Here is a 26,792-nt window from a genome sequence, read left to right as displayed (position 1 = left end):
AATCTACATTCAAAAGTATATTTCGTAATAATACCTGATGAAAAGAAAATAAGATAAATTATAATTTGTTTACAGTCAATACTCCATAACATACTTTCAAGCATTCCTCATGTTGTAGCATGGTATGCAAGTGTACTGTACTTTACACTTGCATACCATGCAAGTTTCTAGCAGGGGCATAGGTTTGATTTCAAATGTGAGAGGGACAAACAATGTCGTAGCGTGGTGATGCCGGGCGTGGGTGCAAGCTGTCCTTACATGGACCCCCCACTCAGGACAAAACATTGTATATACGCATGGAAAGCGGATCCGGAGGCCTGACTATGATAACCACATAGAAACACAGGTCAGGCTGCAGGCTGTTAGCCAGCCTGCTAGCATAGTGGAGTCAGTCAATAGCATAGCCAGAGTAGTTAGGACAGCTTTACCTATTGCCACTGTGACTCATTCCAGGCTGAGAAAAGTTAAACAAGGTAGTGCTAACAAAAACAACCTTATTAAGATAAAGCCTTTCTCCACCTCGGTCAAAAATAAAAATGATTGTATCACTTCGCATCTCAAAATGGGACTCCTAAATATTAGATCCCTTGCTCCAAAGGCAGATCTCTGATCATAAACTAGATGCTATTGGTTTATGTGAAACGTGGCTAAAGCCTAATGAATTCACTGCCTTAAATGGAGGCCTCTCCTCCTGGTTATACTAGTGATCATATCCCTCGTGCGTCCCGAAAAGGAGGGGGTGTTGCTAATATTTATGACAGCAAATATAAATGTACTCCCAAACATATCACCGAGTTTCATTCTTTCGAAGTTTTACTCATGAAAGTTAACCAGGCCGATAAATCGCTTTACATAGCTACTATTTATAGGCCCCCCGGGCCATACACAATGTTCCTCAATGAGTTTCCAGAATTCTTGTCTAACCTTGTAGTCATGGCAGATAGTATTCAAATTTTTTGCGATTTCAATATTCATATGGAAAAGTCCAATGATCCTCTTCAAAAAGCCTTTGAAGCCATAATTGACTCAATGGGTTTCATCCAACATGTCTCAGGTCCAACACATTGCCACAATCATACCTTAGATTTAGTCCTGTTACGAGAAATAGATATTGTAGATCTAATAATTTACCCCCAAAATCCTGGATTATCAGAACACTGTCTTATTACATTTACCGTTAAAACAAGAAATCCACTTGCCCCCCAAACAATGAGTTTCAAAAGCCGTACTATAAATTCTTGGACTACAAATAAATACCTTGATATTCTTACAAGTTCGCTCATTAACAAGAGAGTAAATAAATATGTAAACGATCAAATCGAGGATCTAAACTCAATACTGCGAAATACATTAGACATAGTTGCACCACTAAAAACAAAAGAAATACACAACAAGAAACTTATTCCCTGGTTCACAGACAATACTAGAGCACTTAAGCAAGCCTCCAGAAAATTGGAGCGAAAGTGGCGCTCCACCAAGTTGGAAGTATTTAGACTAGCCTGGATAGACAGTACACTAACAACACCGAAAATCACTCACGTCTGCTCGATCAGCTTATTTCTCCAACCTGATTGAGGCGAACAAAAACAATCCAAAATTTCTCTTTGATACAGTTGCAAAGTTAACAAAAAAGCAAATCTTAGCAAGTGAAGTGGGTTTTCACTTTAGTTGTATTGAATACATGAACTACTTTGATGGAAAGATCGTCACCATTAGAAAACAAATAACTAACTCCTTAAATAGTTATGGTCCTCAAAATCTCAGTTGTCCAAAAAATTTCCTGAACCTCCCTGACCAGGTGTCAATGGGGACACTTGAATTTTTTGATACCGTATCGCTCGACACATTTACAAAATTTGTAATGAGTTCTAAACCCACAAACATTAAACAATTATAGGCCAATATCGAACCTCCCGTTCCTCTCAAAAATCTTAGAAAAATGTGTTTCACAACAACTGAATGCCTTCCTAAAGACAAATAACATTTATGAAATACTTCAGTCCGGTTTCAGATCCCATCATAGTACTGAGACTGCACTTGTGAAGGTAACAAATGACCTTCTAATGGCCTCAGACAAAGGTTCTGCATCCGTCCTGTTGCTTCTTGATCTTAGTGCTGCTTTTGACACTATTGATCACTCCCTTCTCTTAGAGAGACTGGAAACCCATATTGGACATGTTCTAGCCTGGTTTAAATCTTATTTATCTGAAAGATATCAGTTCGTTAGTGTGGATGGCATATCCTCTGACAAATCAAAGGTATGCTTTGGAGTTCCTCAAGGCTCGGTTCTGGGCCCATTATTGTTCTCACTATATATGCTCCCTCTGGGTGATGTAATCCGAAATCACAATATTAACTTTCACTGTTATGCTGATGACAAACAGTTATATATTTCAATGAAGCATGGAGAAGCCCCTAAATTAGCTACATTGGAAGCTTGCGTTTCAGATATTAGGAAGTGGATGACAGAATTTCTTGCTCTTAAAACAGAAATGCTCGTTTTAGGACCCAAAAAACAAAGAGCGTTGTTAGCAGATCTCACTGTGAACCTCGACGGATGCATGGTCGTATCCCAAAAAACTGTAAAAAACCATGGCGTTACCCTTGACCCTGACCTCTCCTTTGAAGAACATATAAAATATGTCTCAAGAATTGCTTATTTTCATCTTCGAAACATTGCAAAAATTTGAAACTTTCTATCAAAAACTGATGCAGAAAAATGTATCCATGCTTTCGTTACTTCTAGACTAGATTACTGCAATGCTCTTCTCTCTGGTTATCCAGACAAATTAATAAATAAACTTCAATTAGTGCTGCACACGGCTGCTAGAATCCTAACGAGAACAAAAAAATTTGAACACATTACTCCTGTCCTGGGGTCCTTACACTGGCTGCCTGTTAGGGTTAGGGCTGGGGTTTTACTCTTAACCTATAAATCAATACTGAAATGATCCAGCCATACATACCTACACTTAACTTACGATCGCAAGATGCAGGCCTTTTAATTGTACCTAGAATTTCTAAACAAACAGCTGGCGGCAAGGCCTTTTCTCATAGAGCTCCACTCCTGTGGAATGATCTGCCAATAAAGGTTAGAAATGCAAACTCAAACTACTAACTTTTCTCAGTCTCCTCCAGTTTTAAATTGTAGGAGGAGATGAGGTCCTGGTCCACACCTGCGGATTACCTGGTTTGGGGGGCCCGTTGCTGTCCCTGTCCTTGTCCACCTGGTTATACTTCTGACCTAGTCTAAAATCAAATAGACTCTGGATTTAGCCCAGAGAAATGTATTTATTATTCCAATTGGACTCTTAATATCTCACCCGGCGCAGCAAGAAGAGGACTGGTCACCCCTCTGAGCCTGGGTCCTCTCTAGGTTTCTTCCTAAAATTCGACCTTCTTAGGGAGTTTTTCCTAGCCACTGAAATTCAACACTACTGTTGTTAGCTTCTTGGGGTTTAAGGCCGGGTGTCTCTGTAAAGCACTTTGTGACAACTGCTGTTGTAAAAAGGGCTTTATAAATAAATTTGATTAAATTTGATTACATTTGATTGAGAAACACAAGATAAACTAAAATGACAAAAAAAGCATTTTTTGTCATCCTATCCTGAATGCCACTGGCATAGCATCCAGGATAGCTATGCCAGTGGGGACAAATGTTTTTGCAAATGCCCATGGTTTTGGAATGGGACAGGCAACATGGTCATATAGGTGTGATGGTCGGGGGTCCACATACTTTTGGCCATGTGCTGTATGTGCACTGATGGACATAACATCTCATTGTTTCTGCTACAACAAACACGCAAAATACAACCTTCAGCCATTTCATTTCATATTAGTTGGTTAATATATTGTCTATGACGTGTGCTCTTAGTGAAGAGCTACTACAGACCTCTGTATTTACATGTGTGTGGCTGATATGTGATCTACATGTACATTTTGCCAGTACTGTACTTGAATTTCACAACCTCACCTCACAAGCTCCACCACTCTCTTGCATGACTACTATGGTTGACTCAACATCCTTCTGGTTCTACAAAGAAATATGGACATTCAAGATATGGGCTACACATAAAACTAATTTTACTTAAGTAATCCACCTTCAAAGACAACATATTTCACCTCAGCTCCGCAGTTGACCTTTCCTCCCTGGCAGATTGACCCTGCTATGACCTCTTCATGGTCACCATCTGATCCAGCTCAAATGCAGGACATAATATGACATGAACAACTTGAGCTACATCGAGGCCTCCAGAACCAGATGGCAATGTTTGATCTATAAGATACACATTAGGTTAATGTCAAAAGCAGCAAATTATATATGGGAACAACATTAGATCAACTATTAAGTTAGTTAGTTATACACTCACCTAAAGGATTATTAGGAACACCATACTAATACTGTGTTTGACCCCCTTTCGCCTTCAGAACTGCCTTAATTCTATGTGGCATTGATTCAACAAGGTGCTGAAAGCATTCTTTAGAAATGTTGGCCCATATTGATAGGATAGCAGTCTTGCAATTGATAGAGATTGGTGGGATGCACATCCAGGGCACGAAGCTCCCGTTCCACCACATCCCAAAGATGCTCTATTGGGTTGAGATCTGGTGACTGTGGGGGCCATTTCAGTACAATGAACTCATTGTCATGTTCAAGAAACCAATTTGAAATGATTCGAGCTTTGTGACATGGTGCATTATCCTGCTGGAAGTAACCATCAGAGGATGGGTACATGGTGGTCATAAAGGGATGGACATGGTCAGAAACAATGCTCAGGTAGGCCATGGCATTTAAACGATGCCCAATTGGCACTAAGGGGCCTAAAAGTGTGCCAAGAAAACATCCCCCACACCATTACACCACCACCACCAGCCTGCACAGTGGTAACAAGGCATGATGGATCCATGTTCTCATTCTGTTTACGCCAAATTCTTACTCTACCATCTGAATGTCTCAACAGAAATTGAGACTCATCAGACCAGGCAACATTCTTCCACTCTTCAACTGTTGTTATGGAAATTTTGAACTAAGGTACATTTTTGAAATGTCTGTCTTTCTATTGGCTGGTATGTAAATCTTTACTTTGATTGTGACACACGTCTGTATAATATCAGAGGATTATTAGGTATTTGGGCCACGTCCTCCTGCCTAGACAAAGATGGGTGTCAGCCCTTTCTGTTCCTTAGGAATGTAGGAGAGGGGATCTGGTATATGTCTTAGGGGGCATTCTTGATTGGTCAAAGTAGGTTGTAGGGTTAATCATCTGCCGACCTGTAGGTTGTCTAGATGCTTTAAGTTTCCCTTAAGGGTTGAGAAAGTTAACCACATGAGGGAAGACACCATGTCCCTTGTGTCAAGCCCAGGACATGTGATAGAACAAAGGGCATGTGTTTGATTGACATGAGACCGATGGGCGACGACTTACCACACCCCTTTTTCTATGTAATAAATACGGATTGTTCATTTATGGAGTTAGAGACTCCTCAGACGATTATGTTGGTAAACGGTTGACGCGTCTCTCATATTTGCATAATAGTTAATAAAACTGTTAGAATGTGCCAAGAGAACTTTGTCTCTGTTTCTTACTCCTTTAAGAGTGTCGATACATGGAATTTCCATCACACTGTCCAATTTTGGTGAGCTCGTGCAAATTGTAGCCTCTTTTTCCTATTTGTAGTGGAGATGAGTGGTACCCGGTGGGGTCTTCTGCTGTTGTAGCCCATCCGCACCAAGGTTGTGCGTGTTGTGGCTTCACAAATGCTTTGCTGCCTACCTCGGTTGTAACGAGTGGTTATTTCAGTCAAAGTTGCTCTTCTATCAGCTTGAATCAGTCGGCCCATTCTCCTCTGACCTCTAGCATCAACAAGGCATTTTCGCCCACAGGACTGCCACATACTGGATGTTTTTCCCTTTTCACAACATTCTTTGTAAACCCTATAAATGGCTGTGCGTGAAAATCCCAGTAACTGAGCAGATTGTGAAATACTCAGACCGGCCCGTCTGGCACCAACAACCATGCCACGCTCAAAAATGCTTAAATCACCTTTCTTTCCCATTCTGACATTCAGTTTGGAGTTCAGGAGATTGTCTTGACCAGGACCACACCCCTAAATGCATTGAAGCAACTGCCATGTGATTGGTTGATTAGAAAATTGCATTAATAAGAAATTGAACAGGTGTTCTTAATAATCCTTTAGGTGAGTGTATCTTCTAATGTCTCATAGCTAGCTAGCTGTCCAACTCACTGTCTTTACACACCCTTAACTTTTTGCTAGCCAGCGAAGTAACATTAGCTAGCAAGCAAATATATATTTTGCAACTCTCATTCATATATAACGTTACCCTAACTATACCTTACTGGTTTTAGAAAAAACCAGTAAGGTAAGGTATAGTGTAATATATATATATATATATATATATATATATATATATATACACTATACCTTACCTTACTGGTTTTTTCTAAAACCAGTAAGGTATAGTTAGGGTAACGTTATATATGAATGAGAGTTGCAAAATATATATATATATAATTAATATATTTACTTGGCACTGAAAATGAATTACCCACCTGCCATCATTTAAAGTGATTCTGATTAATCACAAATAAAGTTCAGCTGTTCTAGTAGGATTTTCCTGACATTTTCTTAGTTGCATCTCAGAGCAAAAGCCATGGTCCGCAGAGAGCTTCCAAATCATCAGAGGGATCTTATTGTTGAAAGATATCAGTCAGGAGAAGGGTACAAAATAATTTCCAAAGCATTAGATATACCATGGAACACAGTTAAGACAGTCATCATCAAGTGGAAAAAATATGGCACAACAGAGACATTACCAAGAACTGGACGTCCCTCCAAAAATGATGAAAAGACGTGAAGAAAACTGGTCAGGGAGGCTTCCAAGAGGCCTAAAGCAACATTAAAGGAACTGCAGGAATTTCTGGCAAGTACTGGCTGTGTACTACATGTGACAACAATCTCCGGTATTCTTTATATGAATGGGCTATGGGGTAGGGTGGCAAGATGGAAAACTTTTCTTACAAAGAAAAACATCCATACCCACAGTGAAGCATGGTGGTGGCAGCATGCTGCTTTGGGGCTGTTTTTCTTCAGCTGGAACCAGGCTCTTAGTCAGGATGGTGGGATTTATGAACAGTTCCAAATAACAGGCTCAAAACCTTCAGGCATCAGTTAGAAAAATGAAGATGAAGTTCACTTTTCAACACAACAACAACCTAAAGAACACATCCAAATCCACAAAAGCATGGCTTCACCAGAAGAAGATTAACATTTTGGAATGGCCCAGCCAGAGGCTAGACCTGAATCCAATTCAACATCCGTGGGGTGATCTGAAGAGGGCCATTCACAGGAGATGTCCTCGCAATCTGACAGATTTGGAGCACTTTTGCAAAGAAGAGTGGGCAAATATTGCCACGTCAAGATGTGCCATGCTAATAGACTCCTACCCAAAAAGGCTAAGTGCTGTAATAAAATCAAAAGGTGCATCAAAGTATTAGTTTTAGGGTGTCCACACTTGTGCAAACAGGTTATTGTACGTTTTTTATTTTTCCCCCTCAAAATTTCAGTTTGTTTTTCAATTGAATTGTTCACGTAATAGCTCATATTAAAGATGAAAAATTTTCTGACATGATTTATCCTTGTCTCATTCTTTTACATCACAAGAACCTGGCATTTTAACAGGGTTGGGTAGACTTTTTATATCCACTTTAAGTTTGAATCTATTGAGAGCAATGATATTTATTAATTATTTCTGGTAGAGTCCACGATTCTCTCGATATAAAACATTTTAATTCAGATAAATGTTAATAGCTCGAACCAAATACATTTAATCCACAGGGACAGCTGCTCTACCACCACCATCATCATTTTGTGTTCCAATTTTTTTATTTAACTTTTTTAAATATTGCTCAACAGTTCAGACCCAATAAGCTTATATGGAAATAACTGATACAGCTTCAGGGACATCTGCTCGGCCAACAAGATAGTTTTAAAATTTTCTAATGTTTTTTACTTCAAAACTACAACAGCTCAGACTCAATAAAACATATAGAAACGAGAAGTACATTTCCTGAAGCAAAGGTGGTGTGCGTGCTAGCCATTTAAAAAAGGATCTATGGTTCAAAATAGTGTTTACCTATCAAAAGGTTTGAGTCGATTTCTTAAGGTTAAAGAGATACTGTTGGTGAGGGTAATTAGCATACAACATAGTTCAGGGTTCTTGCACCGTTTTTAAAGTCATATTCAACGCTATTTAAGACCTTTAAGGCCTGAACAAATAAAGACCAAAACAATTTCTAAACTATTTATTTGATAGAAAAGAGAATGAGTCCTACTTCAGTATAAAAGTTTTTGCAACAGTGTAAAAATACACATTGCGTTGTATAAAAGTTTTTGCAACAGTGTAAAAATACACATTGCATTGCCATCAACGCCGCATCAACCTCCGAAAGTTATCTGCTCAAGCAACCAGTTAGAGCATTTGGTACTTTTGGGAGTTGATTTCTTGTTTATAGCATTTACCGTTTAGGCTCTAGAGTTGGAGGAATAATAATAATAATAATAATAATAATAATAATAATAATAATAATAATAATAATCCCGGGGTTGGGGCTCGAATGCGAGCGCCTGGTGGCCGGGCCTTCCCCCATGGGGCCCGGCCGGGCTCAGCCCGAACGGGTGACGTGGGGCCGCCCTCCCGTGGGCTCACCACCCACAGGAGGGACCATAAGGGGCCGGTGCAAAGAGGATCGGGCGGCAGTCGAAGGCAGGGGCCTAGACAACCCGATCTCTGGACACGGAAACTGGCTCTAGGGACGTGGAATGTCACCTCGCTGGCGGGGAAGGAGCCTGAGTTAGTGCGTGAGGTTGAGAGGTTCCGATTAGAGGTAGTCGGGATCACCTCTACGCACGGCTTGGGCTCTGGAACCACACTCCTTGAGAGAGGATGGACTCTTCACCACTCTGGAGTTGCCCATGGTGAGAGGCGGCGGGCTGGTGTGGGTTTGCTCATAGCTCCCCAGCTCTGCCGCCATGTGTTGGAGTTTACCCCGGTGAACGAGAGGGTCGTTTCCCTGCGCCTACGGGTCGGGGATAGGTCTCTCACTGTTGTTTGTGCCTACGGGCCGAACGGCAGTGCAGAGTACCCGACCTTCTTGGAGTCTCTGGGAGGGGTGCTGGAAAGTGCTCCGACTGGGGACTCTATTGTTCTACTGGGGGACTTCAACGCCCACGTGGGCAACGACAGTGACACCTGGAGGGGCGTGATTGGGAGGAACGGCCCCCCTGATCTGAACCCGAGTGGTGTTCAGTTATTGGACTTCTGTGCTAGTCACAGTTTGTCCATAACGAACACCATGTTCAAGCATAAGGGTGTCCATCAGTGCACGTGGCACCAGGACACCCTAGGCCGCAGGTCGATGATTGACTTTGTTGTCGTCTCATCTGACCTGCGGCCGTATGTGTTGGACACTCGGGTGAAGAGAGGGGCGGAGCTGTCAACTGATCACCACCTGGTGGTGAGTTGGATCCGATGGCGGGGGAGGAAGCTGGACAGACTCGGCAGGCCCAAGCGTACTGTAAGGGTCTGCTGGGAACGTCTGGCCGAGTCTCCTGTCAGAGAGATCTTTAACTCCCACCTCCGGCAGAGCTTCGACTGGATCCCGAGGGAGGTTGGAGATATTGAGTCCGAGTGGACCATGTTCTCCACCGCCATTGTCGAAGCGGCCGCTCGGAGCTGTGGCCGTAAGGTCTCCGGTGCCTGTCGAGGCGGCAATCCCCGAACCCGGTGGTGGACACCGGAAGTAAGGGATGCCGTCAAGCTGAAGAAGGAGTCCTATCAGGCCTGGTTGGCTTGTGGGACTCCTGAGGCAGCTGACGGGTACCGACAGGCCAAGCGGGCTGCAGCCCGGGTGGTTGTGGAGGCAAAAACTCGGGCCTGGGAGGAGTTCGGTGAGGCCATGGAGAAGGACTATCGGCTGGCCTCGAAGAGATTCTGGCAAACCATCCGGCGCCTCAGGAGAGGGAAACAGTGCCCTACCAACGCTGTTTACAGTAGAGGTGGGCAGCTGTTGACCTCAACTGAGGATGTCGTTGGGCGGTGGAAGGAGTACTTCGAGGATCTCCTCAATCCCGCTGTCACTTCTTCCATTGAGGAAGCAGAGGATGAGGGCTCAGAGGTGGACTCGTCCATCACCCGGGCTGAAGTCACTGAGGTGGTCAAGAAACTCCTCGGTGGCAAGGCACCGGGGGTGGATGAGATCCGCCCTGAGTACCTCAAGTCTCTGGATGTTGTGGGGCTGTCTTGGTTGACACGCCTGTGCAACATCGCGTGGCGGTCGGGGACAGTGCCTCTGGGATGGCAGACCGGGGTGGTGGTCCCTCTTTTTAAGAAGGGGGACCGGAGGGTGTGTTCCAACTATAGGGGGATCACACTTCTCAGCCTGCCCGGGAAAGTCTATGCCAGGGTTCTGGAGAGGAGAATACGGCCGATAGTAGAACCTCGGATTCAGGAGGAACAGTGTGGTTTTCGTCCGGGCCGTGGAACACTGGACCAGCTCTATACCCTCTACGGGGTGTTGGAGGGTTCATGGGAGTTTGCCCAACCAATCCACATGTGTTTTGTGGATTTGGAGAAGGCATTCGACTGTGTACCTCGCGGCATCTTGTGGAGGGTGCTTGGGGAATATGGGGTCCTGGGTCCTTTGCTAAGGGCTGTCAGGTCCCTATACAACCGAAGCAGGAGCTTGGTCCGCATTGCCGGCAGTAAGTCAGACTTGTTCCCAGTGCATGTTGGACTCCGGCAGGGCTGCCCTTTGTCACCGGTTCTGTTTGTAATTTTTATGGACAGAATTTCTAGGCGCAGCCAGGGGCCGGAGGGTGTCAGGTTTGGGGACCACACGATTTCGTCTCTGCTCTTTGCAGATGATGTTGTCGTGTTGGCCCCTTCTAACCAGGACCTTCAGCATGCACTGGGACGGTTTGCAGCCGAGTGTGAAGCGGTGGGGATGAAAATCAGTACCTCCAAATCCGAGGCCATGGTCCTCAGTCGGAAAAGGGTGGCTTGCCCACTTCAGGTTGGTGGAGAGTGCCTGCCTCAAGTGGAGGAGTTTAAGTATCTAGGGGTCTTGTTCACGAGTGAGGGAAGGATGGAACGGGAGATTGACAGACGGATCGGTGCAGCTTCTGCAGTAATGCAGTCGATGTATCGGTCTGTCGTGGTGAAGAAAGAGCTGAGCCGCAAGGCGAAGCTCTCGATTTACCAGTCAATCTACGTTCCTACTCTCACCTATGGTCATGAGCTTTGGGTCATGACCGAAAGGACAAGATCCCGGATACAGGCGGCCGAAATGAGTTTTCTCCGCAGGGTGGCTGGGCGATCCCTTAGAGATAGGGTGAGAAGCTCGGTCACCCGGGAGGAGCTCAGAGTAGAGCCACTGCTCCTCCACATCGAGAGGGGTCAGCTGAGGTGGCTTGGGCATCTTTTTCGGATGCCTCCGGAACGCCTTCCTGGGAAGGTGTTCCGGTCCCGTCCCACCGGGAGGAGACCCCGGGGAAGACCTAGGACACGCTGGAGGGACTATGTCTCCCGGCTGGCCTGGGAACGCCTCGGTGTCCCCCCGGAAGAGCTAGAGGAAGTGTCTGGGGAGAGGGAAGTCTGGGCATCCCTGCTTAGACTGCTGCCCCCGCGACCCGGCCCCGGATAAGCGGAAGAAGATGGATGGATGGATAATAATAATAAGAGAAAAATCTATAAATGTGCATTGCCTTTGGCAAGCACACCAAAAAACATACTGAATCTTCAGGGACTCTACCTTCAACAATCTTTAGTTTTAGAATTTTTCATTTTTTTGAAAGTTTTTTTTTTTTAAGAAGAATACTAATTTTCAAGTCAAATGTATTGGTGTAATGAGGGAGGGTGTTCCAACAGTGAATAACACCTAATATCAAGGTGTGCATAATTATTAGGCAGCTTCATGACCTCAGGTAAAATGGGCCAATTTTTTTTATTTAACTGACACTGAAAAGTCAAAAAATTTAAAAATGCCTTTGAGACAGATGCAACACTATTGAAATAGCTACACAATTCAGGTGTGACCACCAAACACTCAAACGTTTTATTGCAAATAGTCAACTGGGGTGCAAAAAACGTGTCTTTTCTTCTCCATGCAAATCTTGCAGTTAATTTGCGTCTTTTCTTCTCCATGTGTTTTTTGCACCCCAAGGATGCAAATCAACATCCTTGAGTTTTAAATGTTGTAATTTATTAATATTTTTTAATGCCTTTTTCAATCATAAATGGTCAACAGCTCAGACCCAATGAAACTAAGATAATCAACTTACAAAGCTTCTGGGTCAACTGAACTACCATCAACATAATTTAGTGTTGTAGTTTTTGATAATTATATTCAAACTAATATTTATAGTAAAGTAGATGATATACAACCCCACTACCCCAAGATGGGGTAAAGAAAAATAGAATGCAATGATGTGCATTTAAACCTTATATTCAATAGATAATAGCACCAAGACAAAATATCAAACGTTGAAACTGAGAAATGTTATTGTTATATATCTTGGAGCTCACACCCTAGAGGACTTAGTTCCTAGTGGTTTACCCCTCCATGTCAGTGGCAATCACTTAAAATGTATTATGCACGTCTCAGCCAATCAGTGCACACCTGCTATTTTTATTTGTGACAACATATTCCATGGTTGGAAAAAACTGCTGCCAGTTATTCAAAGTCTCTGTGTCTAAAGTTACCTGATTTAATCTGTGAAAAAAAATCTAAGAGAGAAGATGCAACTATAGGATTGTGTCTTACTGCCTTTGTCCAGTCCATTAAATGTTTTGCAAACCAAATAGGAAAGAAATGCAGGTAAATCAGGAAGTCTTTTTTTCTATTGTTGGATTTTGTCTATGGCCTATTCATACTTTTCAGTCACGTGGTTGCTCTGACAGCCTGGCGGGCAAAACATTGTTGAAACACGGCGGCTAACACTGGGAATTCTATGGAGCTAGTGCACAAGATGGTCAAATTTTCTACTTTTACAGCCCATGAGTGTTTAGATAACCTCACAAAACATGAAAAACAAAGGGATGCAAACACACTGCAAGTCTTAGGCACTTGGCGACCCATATACAGCACCCGCTCTGTTATTTACCTAGTTAAAAACTGTGAAATCCCTGTTGGGGCTGAACTTCGGGGATGTGTACATAGTTATACATTGTGGAGAATCCATCCCCTTACACAGCTATCTGTACATTTGATCATGGTGGGTCAATAATGCAGAGCTATTTGTCAAAGCTCTGGGGTGTAGTGGTGAGCGACAACCTTTCACGTGGACGACCCAGGTTTGAATCGCAAGAGGGCAATACTTTCTATTGCGGTATGGCTGAACTAGGCTTGCCTGTTTTCTTGTTTAAAATTGCTGCTAGTTTTCATTTAGGTATAATATGGCTCTCTTTTTCTAGAGAGATGAGAAAGAGAGAGTGATAAGAGAGGGAGAGAGAAATAAGAGAGAAGAGATGAGAGATGAGAGATAAGAGAGAGAGAAATAAAGATTCTTCTCTATGTAGATGTCATGTCACAAGAATTTCATTGTGCAGGATGACACTTATTTGGTGCATTAGATTTAAAAACAAATTTAAAGAGTAGAAATCTTGGATTTCCTTTCAAAGTATCGATGTCAACTTCTGCCTGCTCGTGGATCTTGAGTTAAATTCTACCCGCTCTGCAATTGCGAGCAACTTCGCCAACGTGACAATATTTGAGAGAAACATTTTAATACAAAGGATCGAGACCTATGTTCACTTAGAAGAGGACTAAAGGAGAATACAATTCCATCAAGTTACCCAGTTCAACCCGAGGAGACAAGACAGATTGTATGTAATACTTCTGATAGCTGTATTATAATACACAAGTACACATTGCCTCCAGATATTCTGGGCAAGGGTTAACTCTTAATGCTTCCATTTGGTCAATTCATCATGTGTAGTATTGTTATAACAAGTAAGGCTATATCCCCTGAAAAAATATTTTACGGCTTGTATTCATAGTCAGATACAATATACATCTCTGGAAAAAAATTAAGGAAAGAAAAAGGTACAGCGGTCTCAATTTATTACGGAGCTGTATTTGTATTTTCCTTAAAAAAAAAAAAAAAGTTTGACTGTCCAAGGGGAATATCAAAGGAAAAAATAGGAAACATGCTTTTTCCTGAACGAACGTGTGGACTGATACAATTGTGAACAAAACTGACCGGTAAACACCGGAAGTACCTGCATATTTGAAATGAAAATTGTATTGCAAAAATGCTTAGAACGCAAATTACTGACTGACAGAGCTGATAATGGATTGTTTTAAAAAATTACTATGTGCCTGGATGACCAACTGGGGGTAAGTGGACTGTCACCGAAATATGATTTTTGGATGAACTATCCCATTAAAAGCAAGCTAAGACAGGCTATGTAAAATGTCCAGGTTTCATTGTAAAAAAGAAAATCATTATAATGTTGGGCATATACAGTAGGCGTATTAAAATGCGAATATAATCTGCAGACTGAGGTTGCGTTGTTCCGAGAATTGCTATGGCATTTGTATTGTCTAGCTGACCTGAAATGTTTAAGTTTGAGTTCAAATGATTTAAACAATCGTTCAATTGAATGACAAAACAGAACGAGTCAGTCGTTCACAAGTCTTCACTTAAGCAAAGGCTTGGTGCTTGTTTTCATCTTTGTTTATAATGACATCAGTAATCAACTAACTATAATTATTATAGTCTGTTTCAATTATCAGGCAGAAATGTCTTTATGATGTTCCTTCCTTGATCCATTTATCTCTGCTTGTGTACATAGACGCTGACCGGTGAACTGAGCTGGAAGACCGGATACGAAGCAAGTAATCATGTTGTAGAAATCTGCTGCCAAACATTCCAATGAACAATAAAATTTAATGAGTCACTAGAAAAAAGGACTTGAGTCTTGAGTCACTAAAAATACTTTTCAAAAAGAATGAATCGTTCACAAACTGCATTTCACCACCCTGAATTTATGTATGAATCATAATTCTCTGAGCAAATTAGGTTTATATATGGGTGCAGTTAATACTCAGGTTTGTCTACATACAAAGTTATAAAATGAATGGAGTGGTTTACACACGGTAGGGCTTATAAACAGGGATTTACGGTAATCTCAGCAGAGTACACATTTAAGAGAAAGGTAATCTGCCTATGCACATGCTCATGTACATTCTGAGTCAGGACATGGTCCTAAAGCATTCCACATGGTCCTAAAGCCATCCACCGAATACAGCTACACTGATTTTGTAGCCCAATTAAAAGTGTTAGTGATGAGCTAGGGTATGGTCACCACAATATACATGTTTTTTTTTATTTTAAAAAGTGTCAAACAATGGGAAATGGGTTTCAAGGACCCTGGGGGGAGGGAGATGAAGGTTATGATGTGTCATGGGACCGACAGCCAGAGGTAAGGCAAATTAGAGCAGTTTGAGACATTAAGGTACCCTTCATCCCAAAAACACACACAGAGAGCGCCATGCAGTCAGATTAACAACAAGGTTACATAAACCCAGCTCTGAATCTTTTGCCCCTGAGGGCAGGTCCACTAGCACTAGTTTGCATAATACCATTACTCCTTTCTCATATCATTCTGTAATACTCAAGCAGGTGAGGAATGGATTTACTGCAATCTTACTCCCAATGCAAAGATAAGGAGGCAGCCTACATCACAACTATAAAGAACAGGTAGGTTATATGGGAAGACTCAAAGTCAAGGAGCAGGGTAAAAAGGACAGAAAAGGAGAAAGTGGGATGACCAGGGTTAGGAATACTATTATGCCATACATACCTGAATGACTGTGAAAGACAAAGAAAGGGGAAAATGGGGACCAGTCATCACAGACCTCACTGATGTAAATGGTAATCAACAGTATTCAACTGTCAAAGTCAAATTACCCATGAACTATCACCTCTTTCTTGTTTTTCCCAAAAATGTTAGGGTAACTGGAGACTGTTTGATTCTGTCTCCAGTTATGTCACACACCATTACTTAAAAATAGTAAACCATCACAGTGAAGCATCTCATTAAAATGGACGTCAACATTTGGACTTCATTTTGCATGACAATACAAATGTTTTGCAATCAAATAATTAAATTAGTGCCTATTCTGAAAAAGAGAGATTAAGGATAAAAAAAATTAAACACCTGTGCTTACTTGCTGGTCTGCACATCAGGGAAACACCCCATTCCTCCCCTGTTTTCTATGTACATTGCATATTAATGCTCTCTTTTTAAACCCCAAACCCTCTCACCTGCAATTGTTTTCTGTTGTCCGGCACATTCTCCAGGCTGCATCCTTCACTGTATTCAAGCTCAACTTTTCTGTCTCTGGCATGAGCCCTCTCTGTAGTTTCCTGAGATAGCACAATTGTCATCTCCGTCCCCCTCTTCCTGGGCCCCACACTCTCTCCAAATCCACCATGCCGGGAGCCCCTCACCCTGTCTCCCTCCCCCAGCAGAGCAGCCTTGTCGCCAGCCCGCTTGGCACCTTTTCCAGCCTCTTTGTCACCGGCCTCCAGGGCTTTGTGTCGGCGCTTCAAGAGGCTGTGGATGGTCAACACCACAAGGGTGCACAGCACGTACATGATCCACCTTGTGGAGACCAGTGGATGGTTATCCTCAGTTTGCCCCCCCCTCCCCCTAAAAAATAAAGTTTACGGTGTATAAAGAGGACAGGAATATGAAGTTACATAGGTTGTTTTGAGCTCTTAAAAGCTGTTACGAAGGAGGGGTTCCATTCTTGCTTATATCTGGGCGTGAATGGTTGTCAGAGTTCCAGGCGTCCCTTCTGTGGTCCGAGTCCTTGCCCTGATCATTCGACTGATGACAAGACAGTCCCCAAAGGCAACATTTTTAAAGCAATATCCGGTACTGTATAGCAGGTATCGTACAATCCATACAGCAGAATATTTGTTTATTCTTCATCTTCTCAGAAAAGTTCAAAACACAATCAATAAATATCCAGTCTTTTTTTGGGGGGTGGGGGGGGGTAATAAAACTACAAAACAACCCCAGCCATCTTTGAAAGGACAAAGAGGCAGCAGTGGGGAGTCACTCATCATTCGGCATGTGAGTGTTTTGATCTCCTGGACAATGGCAGTACACTCTAAAGCTCATCAGTGTTCTCATAATCCCTGGTCAGGACCGCAGACAGATGAGATGTCCAGAAGACACGCACATGCTTTTATATCTCACCTGTACCTCTTTCTAGCCCCACCCACTACTTCCACAAAACTACAATCTTAGACGCACGCCTATCACAACGCCTTTTGCAGTTTCTCAAAACTCTGATAAGGTTTTGGAGCCTGTCCTTTTGTTGCCCTGTCGCAATGGCTGCCCAGCTGCCAGCCAGTGGAACTCAGGTAACCCAAACCTCCAGGAGCAGACTGGCTAAGTATTTCCAGGTAACTTTAGACAACCACCTCAGTCTGACACCCATACACCTCACAAACACACATGCGCACTTGCAGAAGTCAGTCAAAGTAACGGAACTAAAATGAGCTAAATAACTAGACAATAACATACATTTAACAGAATGACACAGCCCAAAACATTTACACACAAACATACATACTAAACATACTCAACCACACTTTCCGTAATGTAGGAATGACTCTGCTGTCGATGCCCTCCTGCTCCATCTCGCTGATTATCTGGTTCACATTATAACCCTGACCCTTAAAGCTGAGTCTTGATAAATTATCAACAGATCCAAAGGGAAAATATTTTTCTTTGGCTCTTCTTGATAAGAGAAGATGGGGTAGTGACCCGTCTTTCTGGACCCAAATGTTCTCACAAGGAAAATCTTTAATTCAAGGTGATTTTTCCGTCTCTTTACAACTCAGTCAAACGCCCTTCTCAACTGATCATCAGGTGGCATACTGATAGTCCCCGGAGAAAGAGGAGTGACCAATTACTCCATTCACTCTCACTGTCGCTCCCCCTCACTCTGAACTGTCCATCTGTCGCTGAGGGATAAGGACTGAAATGGGACAGTGCCAGCCGTGCTCTGGTGATGTAACGCATAATGCACGATACTGATTTGGATTTATGTATAAAGCAAAACAAATGTGCACAAATGAGTCTTCCCAGCTGCATCCATTTGGCATTCCACTGAAAGCATTCAAACTGGTCCTGAAGCTCTGATTGGCTATTGCGGTGGTGAGAGGGACGACCTCATTACTAGTGTCGTGTATGCCCGAAAGTCTTCCTGGTATGTGACAGTGGGAACTGACAGAGATGATCACGTTGGCAAAATGGTGACGAGTGCCCGCGGCAATCGACTAGTTTGCTAGTCACTTTGAACCAAATTTGGGAGACACAATCTCCACAAATTTGGACCTAAATTACAAGCCCTTCTTTGGGAACTTGAAAATGAAAATATGACATTTCAACTCAACCCCTCCAAAATAGGAGAGGTGAATGGGGCTGCTACATTGATAAGAAGGGCACCGCCTATTTAGAAAGAATAGAAAAGAATAGACCCGCCCTCTCGGTACATAGTAATCCCTTACAACAAACTATGTAAAAGCCACAAAGAGACAGATTGTAAACAAGGCCTAAGGTTCAAGAGCAGGCAAAATGCCTGATATTACTTTATGGTTCGAGACGTCAAACGTTAAGGTTTTTATTACAAATCTTGTACCTTGTTTATTATAATAAAACAAAATCAAACTCTGTTTTAATTCTACAGACCCAGAAAGCTAATGTTTTTAGAGGCCCTTTGATACACTCAGGTCCTTTGAGAATCCTTACACTCTGCAAATCAACATTAATGTGTTGACAGATATCCATTAACAGAGGTTGACAGGTGGTGCTTGCAGTTTGGGTAAGAACAAGGGAACAAATTGATGCTTCAAAGCAAGCGCTATAAATGTAGTCTATGCAGAAGGATTAATACCTTTTTGTTTCTTATTTAGGCTTAACGTTTTTCAGTCTTGCCCCATAGTCCTAAAAGATGGGGGAGGATGGGGGGGTGAAGGAGTTGAATAGGTCATGTCAGTCTGGGGTAGGAGGGGGATAATCTGGGGCCTTTTTTCCAGTTACATTTTTCTTTTTTAAACAATTTTAACATCAAACACAAAGCCAGTACATTTGTTTACATAATCAAAATATCTGAAACGTTTTACAATTAAAACCAAATCTTCCACTGGAAAGGCTGAAATCGCTTAACAGCAAGAATGCAGGTTTGTAGAAGGGTGAGAATGTACAAACCTGTATGTGTGCATGTACAAAATCTTAGGTGAGAGCCAGTCCCACTTTATGTAATTCGCTTAAGAAGCTTACATGAAGAATGTGCCATAGTGTCACTTCATGGCTTTAGATAAAGGCTTTAAGTGTCACCCCTTAATGTGGCCACAGTCAGAATCACCTTTACTGGCATGTACATTTACACATTCAGAATTATACTGTGTGTAATGTTGCTGCTAGTGGCAGACAACATATCGGGAGATAATGATTAAACCACCAGGTTCAAGCCTAGGCTGTGCTGCATGCTGACTAGTGTATTTTCTTGTCTCACTGCAGTCTTGCAACTCTCTCTGGTGGTTTGGTGGCCAACTACAGTGATCAGGTGAACAAGTGTTCCCTCAGAAATAACACACAACTTCCTGGTTTGAAGAACAGTGAGCAAAACAAGCGGAATGGTTTGGCTCAGATGTCTGGGAGTAGGTTAAGATTCAAATGAGACAGTGACAGTTACAGTTGGAAATGACTGAGAATGTAAGGCGAAAATTAACGTAAAATAATACAAATACAATCCAGAGAATCCAATGTGGCGCTAAGGTGATCTTTATTAGTGGCAAGCTGTCCACGACAGTCTACTTGTTAGTCTTGACTATGGTGCTGGCTGACATGTGGCTAGGAGCTTGATAGGGTGATTCATATTGGCCAGTCATCTCAGTGAGATGTTTTGGTCCTAACGCACTCTAGCACCACCCTATGGCACAAAGGTGCCTTTGAAGCCAAATTATATTGTTGAATAAGCATTTACTAAAACACTATAAAAATAAAGTAACTATAAAAAAGCCAGCCTCAACCCAATGAACTCTTTCACAATAATGAGCTAGACACACCCTTTTATCTTCCTCAGTAATTTCAGAGCTAAATTACAGAGTGAATGAAGCAGAGACAGGAGCACACACTTAAAGGGATAGTTCATTCAAAAATCATATTTCAGTATTCTTTTTTTTAAAACAATCCATTATTGTAAGTGTTTTCATTTTTGCTCTATAATTCTCAATTCAAAAACAGGTATTTCCTGTGTTTACCGGTCAGTTTTGTTCACAATTGTATCAATCCACGCGTTCATTCGGGAAGAGTAAGTGTATACATTACAGTAAACAAAAGTTAACATTCGCTAGCTAGAAAGCAAGTTTCCCATTTCATCTTTGATATTCACCTTGGACATTCAAACTTTGTTTCCTTGAGAGAGAGAAAGGAAAATATATATGTGACAGAATACGAGCAGGATTTTTCAAACTGCCAAATTAATAAAAACTGCAATATTCCATGTTTTAAAGTTGATAAAAATTTTATTAACAAAATCTGCAATTCCGTGTGTGTGCCGCATATTAGCCCCTAGGACTTACTCCAACACTTACCCTAACGCAAAACCTCTAACTAATAACCTAATGGTTAAACTTTTTTTCAGGGGATATAGCCTTACTTTAGATTTGCAAAAGCGATTTGTACTTGCAAACCGGTGAGGCTAATAGGGTTCTCTTCACTATCTTTCTTTACACCAGAGGTCTCAAACCGGTTTCACAGAGGGCCGAGTGTCTGCAGGTTTTCGCTCTCACCTTGTACTTAATTGACTAATTAGGTCACTAATTGGTTCGTTTCTAACCCACCTGGTTGTTTAGGTCTGAACTGGGAACCAATTTAAAGGAAAACCCAAAAACCTGCAGACACATGGCCCTCTGTGGAATCGGTTTGAGACCTCTGCTTTACACCATCTTGGCCAGTGCTCCAGCCAATCATTGCCTTTAGTCCTGAAGTACTGGTGAAAACAGCAACTATGCAGAAAACTGGTAAGCTGTTTATAAAAATGTTATTGGAACAAATGGCTTGATATCTACTGTAACCAACTAGCTATTTTTACGCTTCGGCATCCTAAGGTAATACAATCTAAATCTGTCCCTATGTCTTTTTGAGAGATGACCCATCCCTGGCCAACTCGTTACCCCTTACTCAATGTAAACATATGCACAATAAGACCATTTTAATACACAATTCCCCCTTAGGCATCCTAAGGCCCTCTAATGACCTGTTCTAAATACATAACTAGAGTAATAAAAATGTATCTATATTTAACTATGCCTAAAGGCTCAAAGGAAAAAGCAATTAAATCAAACACAATTTACCCTGAAATGTCACAAGGAATATCCAATAACTCTTACATCCCATCACCAACTGGACACAGACAACAGAGCGTGAGTACGAGCAACATGTTTGAGGAGTACTACCACCAGATTGGATGAATATGTCCTAAATCTTCCTGACCACTCACATGGTAGAATAATGCCAGGGTCAGACCACTTGGCTTCACACTCCATTTCTAGATGAATCATCAACAGCGAAATGGAAGGAGAATCCACCGGAGTCCTGAAGAACTCCACATACTACAGGTCAGAGTACCACGGGACAGTTGACTGGAAAGGTCACATGGTCCCAACACAGTGGAAGACACTGTTGTGGTGCTAATCATGAATTAGTGAAGTGCTGGAAAATCACGATTCAACTACACACATACGCTGACTTGTTAGGACAATCAGACAATTTGCTGTGTCCACATCACACTGACGGCAGTAACTGATATTGCAACTTTACATTACTGATACAAGACAGAGAAGACTGAAGACAAGAACTAAAGGACACTTGATTGGAAACTAGCTTAATTCCTTATGATCAACAACTTTCCTAAATTAACGGATAGGTTGATTTCATATGTATGAAGGTTTGTTTCTCACAAGACAGGTGGGAAACTGTACGATGACTCACAATATTGGACTTTGATGTTTCTTGCGATGTTGCCTAATGATCGACATTATGACGGCTATCCTGGTATGTTTGAATGGTGAACCCTTCCCTATTAAAACGTAGAAACTTTCCCTATTTACAGGTAGAATTTTCCGACTGAGGACCATGGCCTCGGATTTGGAGGTACTGATTTTCATCCCCACCGCTTCACACTCGGCTGCAAACCGTCCCAGTGCATGCTGAAGGTCCTGGTTAGAAGGGGCCAACATGACAACATCATCTGCAAAGAGCAGAGACGAAATTGTGTGGTCCCCAAACCTGACACCCTCCGGCCCCTGGCTGCGCCTAGAAATTCTGTCCATAAAAATTACGAACAGAACCGGTGACAAAGGGCAGCCCTGCCGGAGTCCAACATGCACTGGGAACAAGTCTGACTTACTGCCGGCAATGCGGACCAAGCTCCTGCTTCGGTTGTACAGGGACCTGACAGCCCTTAGCAAAGGACCCATGACCCCATATTCCCCAAGATGCCGCGAGGGACACAGTCGAATGCCTTCTCCAAATCCACAAAACACTCTGAGCCCTCATCCTCTGCTTCCTCAATGGAAGAAGTGACAGCGGGATTGAGGAGATCCTCGAAGTACTCCTTCCACCGCCCGACGACATCCTCAGTTGAGGTCAACAGCTGCCCACCTCTACTGTAAACAGCGTTGGTTTGGGCACTGTTTCCCTCTCCTGAGGCGCCGGATGGTTTGCCAGAATCTCTTCGAGGCCAGCCGATAGTCCTTCTCCATGGCCTCACCGAACTCCTCCCCAGGCCCGAGTTTTTGCCTCCACAACCACCCGGGCTGCAGCCCGCTTGGCCTGTCGGTACCCGTCAGCTGCGTCAGGAGTCCCACAAGCCAACCAAGCCACCCTCAGTCGGAAAAAGGTGGCTTGCCCACTTCAGGTTGGTGGAGAGTGCCTGCCTCAAGTGGAGGAGTTTAAGTATCTAGGGGTCTTGTTCACGAGTGAGGGAAGGATGGAACGGGAGATTGACAGACGGATCGGTGCAGCTTCTGCAGTAATGCAGTCGATGTATCGGTCTGTCGTGGTGAAGAAAGAGCTGAGCCGCAAGGCGAAGCTCTCGATTTACCAGTCAATCTACGTTCCTACTCTCACCTATGATCATGAGCTTTGGGTCATGACCGAAAGGACAAGATCCCGGATACAGGCAGCCGAAATGAGCTTTCTCCGCAGGGTGGCCGGGCGATCCCTTAGAGATAGGGTGAGAAGCTGGGTCACCCGGGAGGAGCTCAGAAGAGCTCGAGAAGGGTCAGCTGAGGTGGCTTGGGCATCTTTTTCGGATGCCTCCGGAACGCCTTCCTGGGAAGGTGTTCCGGTCCCGTCCCACCGGGAGGAGACCCCGGGGAAGACCTAGGACACGCTGGAGGGACTATGTCTCCCGGCTGGCCTGGGAACACCTCGGTGTCCCCCCGGAAGAGCTAGAGGAAGTGTCTGGGGAGAGGGAAGTCTGGGCATCCCTGCTTAGACTGCTGCCCCCGCGACCCGGCCCCGGATAAGCGGAAGAAGATGGATGGATGGACAGGTAGAATTTTTCATAGGTACAACAGGATATGCAAGAGTCTTTTGTATGATATTGTAGCTTGAATCATGATACAGACGGGGGGATTTTGATTGTTCATTGAGGGATTGTTTAATCATGATGCTATGTTGGGTCTGCTGCAATAAATAATTGAATTACTCTCTTCCTTGACGACCGGGTACGCAACCATTATTTCAACACCATATGAAGGTCTGATTTCTTAGACAAACAAGCGGATGACATTATGCATTGCTATATTTCACCACAATAGCTCACTGATATCACAATTGGCATGCTGATTCTTCACATTACAGAATATAAATGTAGGCTACAGTATATTAGTAGGCTGCTCATATGTTGGTTGAACACGCAGGGGTAGGTGAGTTTGACCAAGGCTGCTCTCATTTTCGGGCAATGCGTCTTCCTGTATGCTATGTTTCTTGGATTTTCTAAGGAGATGTCAGACTCGACGCACACAGCCACAAAGTTCTAAATGAATTCTCGTTTTGAATCTGCTGGTGCGCTTTTACTAACATGGCTTTAGACGAAGTGGTGATCAATTATTTTTACAGGTCCAATCAACAGAATCTAGACAAAATATACAAGACCGCTTAATCGCCTTACTCATAATACTACTTTGGGTATCGCTCGGCTCTGAATTCAGCGGTTAGGGTTGAATTTTTAAGTTTTTATGACAACGTGAGATAACCACCTTCCCCCAAAAAAACCCAATTGAAAATGTAATTATTTCTCTAGACCTACTCGTATGTAATTTTACAATTACTAAATAATTTAGGTTACTACAATAATTAGGCCTACTTCTGATTAAATATATATTTATTTCTGCCAAATTAATAAAAACTGCAATATTCCATGTTTTAAAGTTGATAAAAATTGTATTAACAAAATCTGCAATTCCGTGTGTGCCGAATCACGGAAAACATAGGGCCCTCTTTAAAATAACTACTTTCCCTACATATTAGCCCCTAGGACTTACTCCAACACTTACCCTAACGCAAAACCTCTAACTAATAACCTAACTCTGATGCTTAAACTTTAAATCTAAACTTAATCCTAATTCCGACCCTGAACTAAACCACAAGCCAAATTTTTTTTTTTAACTTTTGAGTTTTGTGTAACTTTCACACAAAACTCAAACCAGTTCTCAGTTTTTTTCAGGTACACCCTAACACAAACTTGACTTTACTCAGTTCCTCTGAGGGACAAATATTTAAGCCCAGTTTCATAGTTGAAAAGTTTTGGGAGATCTTAATTCATATATTTCCATAACATTTTAGAAATGCCTTCTCTATTACCCGGTATGTAACTCTGATCTTTGATTGTGACACACATTTCTGTATAATATCAGAGCATCACTAGGTACTCTGGCCATCTGTTCCACTGCCTAGACCAATAAGGGTATATGTCCTTTCCCAGTGAGCAATCGATGGTGGCCCGCCAGCGTTTTGCTGCTGGCGGGCCGCAGCAGGCTATAATGTCGTACAGCCAGCGGGCCACCAGCTTTTGCCGGTTTTCTCCTGATCTCAATTTGCATAATCTAATTTGCATCTCAGGAGGCTTTACACCAGCGGCCCGACTGCGTTACGCTGGCGGCTAGCCGCTGAAGAGAGGGCGTGCGCTGTGATCTGCTGTATCTGCTTGTCTTGTCATTTTCTTCAAGCAGAGATGTTAATGTACCCCTTTTATTCTTGTACTGATTATTTGATTTATTTTATTATTGTTAAATCTAAGTGTACAAAATTTTGGTCAACATTGGTAGTTAATAAATAAGACAGACTTTGACTTTTGCACTATTGCTTGTGTAAAGGACTTTTGTGTAGACATGTACAGTAAACACATAGAAACAGCCGTCTCTCGCCATTGCTTACCATAATATTTTCCCGAACTAATGGCCATTTTCCACTGCATGGTACCGGCTCAACTACTCGCCTATAGCCTCGACTTGAATGCTTCATGGGGGACAGTTCTTTACTGTGTTTAAACACTGCCGTGTCCATAGATGGCGCTATAGCAAATGTGAATTGTATGTGTAAGACAAGACAATCGCACTTTGGAATCCCACGCTGTAGTACCGTGAAAACTAGTGGGATCATTCATTTTAGTGATTTGGTTCTTTCTTCAAATCTTGTTTAAAGTGTGTAAAGTATAAGCTATATGCACTGAATTGGACAATACAACATGTGGATTATGACATTGTTTTACTACAATTTGATGAACACCTGAAAAACAGAAGATCAAAGATTTTTTGGACATCATCAGACTGAAAATTGTTGAACGCCGAGTCACCTACATATCTATGGTTATGTTTATTTTTAGGATGGAGCAAGCACAGTACTCCATGGCACCAGAGAGGTACTCCACGCCACCATGTAGAGGATTGCTACATAGGTAAGTGTGGGTTCATTCACTTAACCCAGATGCTTAACTTGTTTTTAAGTTTAGTTTTAGCTCTGCACATGAAGGTATGAATAAAATTGTAGACCTGCACAAGGCTAGGATGGGCTACAGGACAATAGGCAAGCAGCTTGGTGAGAAGGCAACAACTGTTGGCGCAATTATTAGAAAATGGAAGAAGTTCAAGATGACGGTCAATCTCCCTCGGTCTGGGGCTCCATGCAAGATCTCACCTCGTGGGGCATCAATGATCATGAGGAAGGTGAGGGATCAGCCCAGAACTACACAGCAATACCTGGTCAATGACCTGAAGAGAGCTGGGACCACAGTCTCAAAGAAAACCATTAGTAACACACTACGCCGTCATGGATTAAAATCCTGCAGCGCACGCAAGGTCCCTCTGCTCAAGCCAGCGCATGTCCAGGCCCGTCTGAAGTTTGCCAATGACCATCTGGATGATCCAGAGGATCACGGCTGCTAGAATCTTAACTAGAATGTTTTGGTTTTTTTTAAACATTACTCCTGTACTAGCGTCCTTACACTGGCTGCCTGTTAGGGCTAGGGCTGATTTTAAGGTTTTACTGTTGAAGATGGGTCGTGGCTGGGTCTTCCAGCATGACAACGACCTGAAACACACAGCCAGGGCAATTACGGAGTAGGAAGCATCTCAAGGTCCTGGAGTGATCTAGCCAGTCTCCAGACCTGAACCAAATA

General features: G+C 42.7%; 1 protein-coding gene across 7 annotated transcripts in view; it reads right to left on the bottom strand.

The window, feature by feature from the left end:
• Positions 1-26,792, bottom strand: part of kifc3 (kinesin family member C3) — an 88,115-nt gene that overhangs the window by 57,773 nt on the left and 3,550 nt on the right. The window contains exons 1-2 of one of the 7 annotated variants that reach the window (XM_034296442.1): positions 16,351-16,510; positions 15,887-15,894 (exon numbers count right to left, since the gene is read on the bottom strand). The exons of 2 other annotated variants lie outside the window; for them this stretch is intronic. In XM_034296442.1, coding sequence (XP_034152333.1) covers positions 15,887-15,894; positions 16,351-16,393 — 51 coding nt within the window. In that variant the 5' untranslated portion in view covers positions 16,394-16,510. Of the gene's footprint in view, positions 1-15,886; positions 15,895-16,350; positions 18,043-26,792 lie in introns of those variants that run through there. 4 more of the 7 variants (XM_020055351.3, XM_010864216.4, XM_010864217.3 and 1 more) reach the window with 4 other exon arrangements.

Source organism: Esox lucius, chromosome 2 (assembly GCF_011004845.1).
Source record: "Esox lucius isolate fEsoLuc1 chromosome 2, fEsoLuc1.pri, whole genome shotgun sequence".
In the NCBI taxonomy this organism is placed as follows: domain Eukaryota; kingdom Metazoa; phylum Chordata; class Actinopteri; order Esociformes; family Esocidae; genus Esox; species Esox lucius.
Note: the sequence above shows the minus strand (reverse complement) of the source record. Positions and strands in the feature narration are given on the sequence as shown.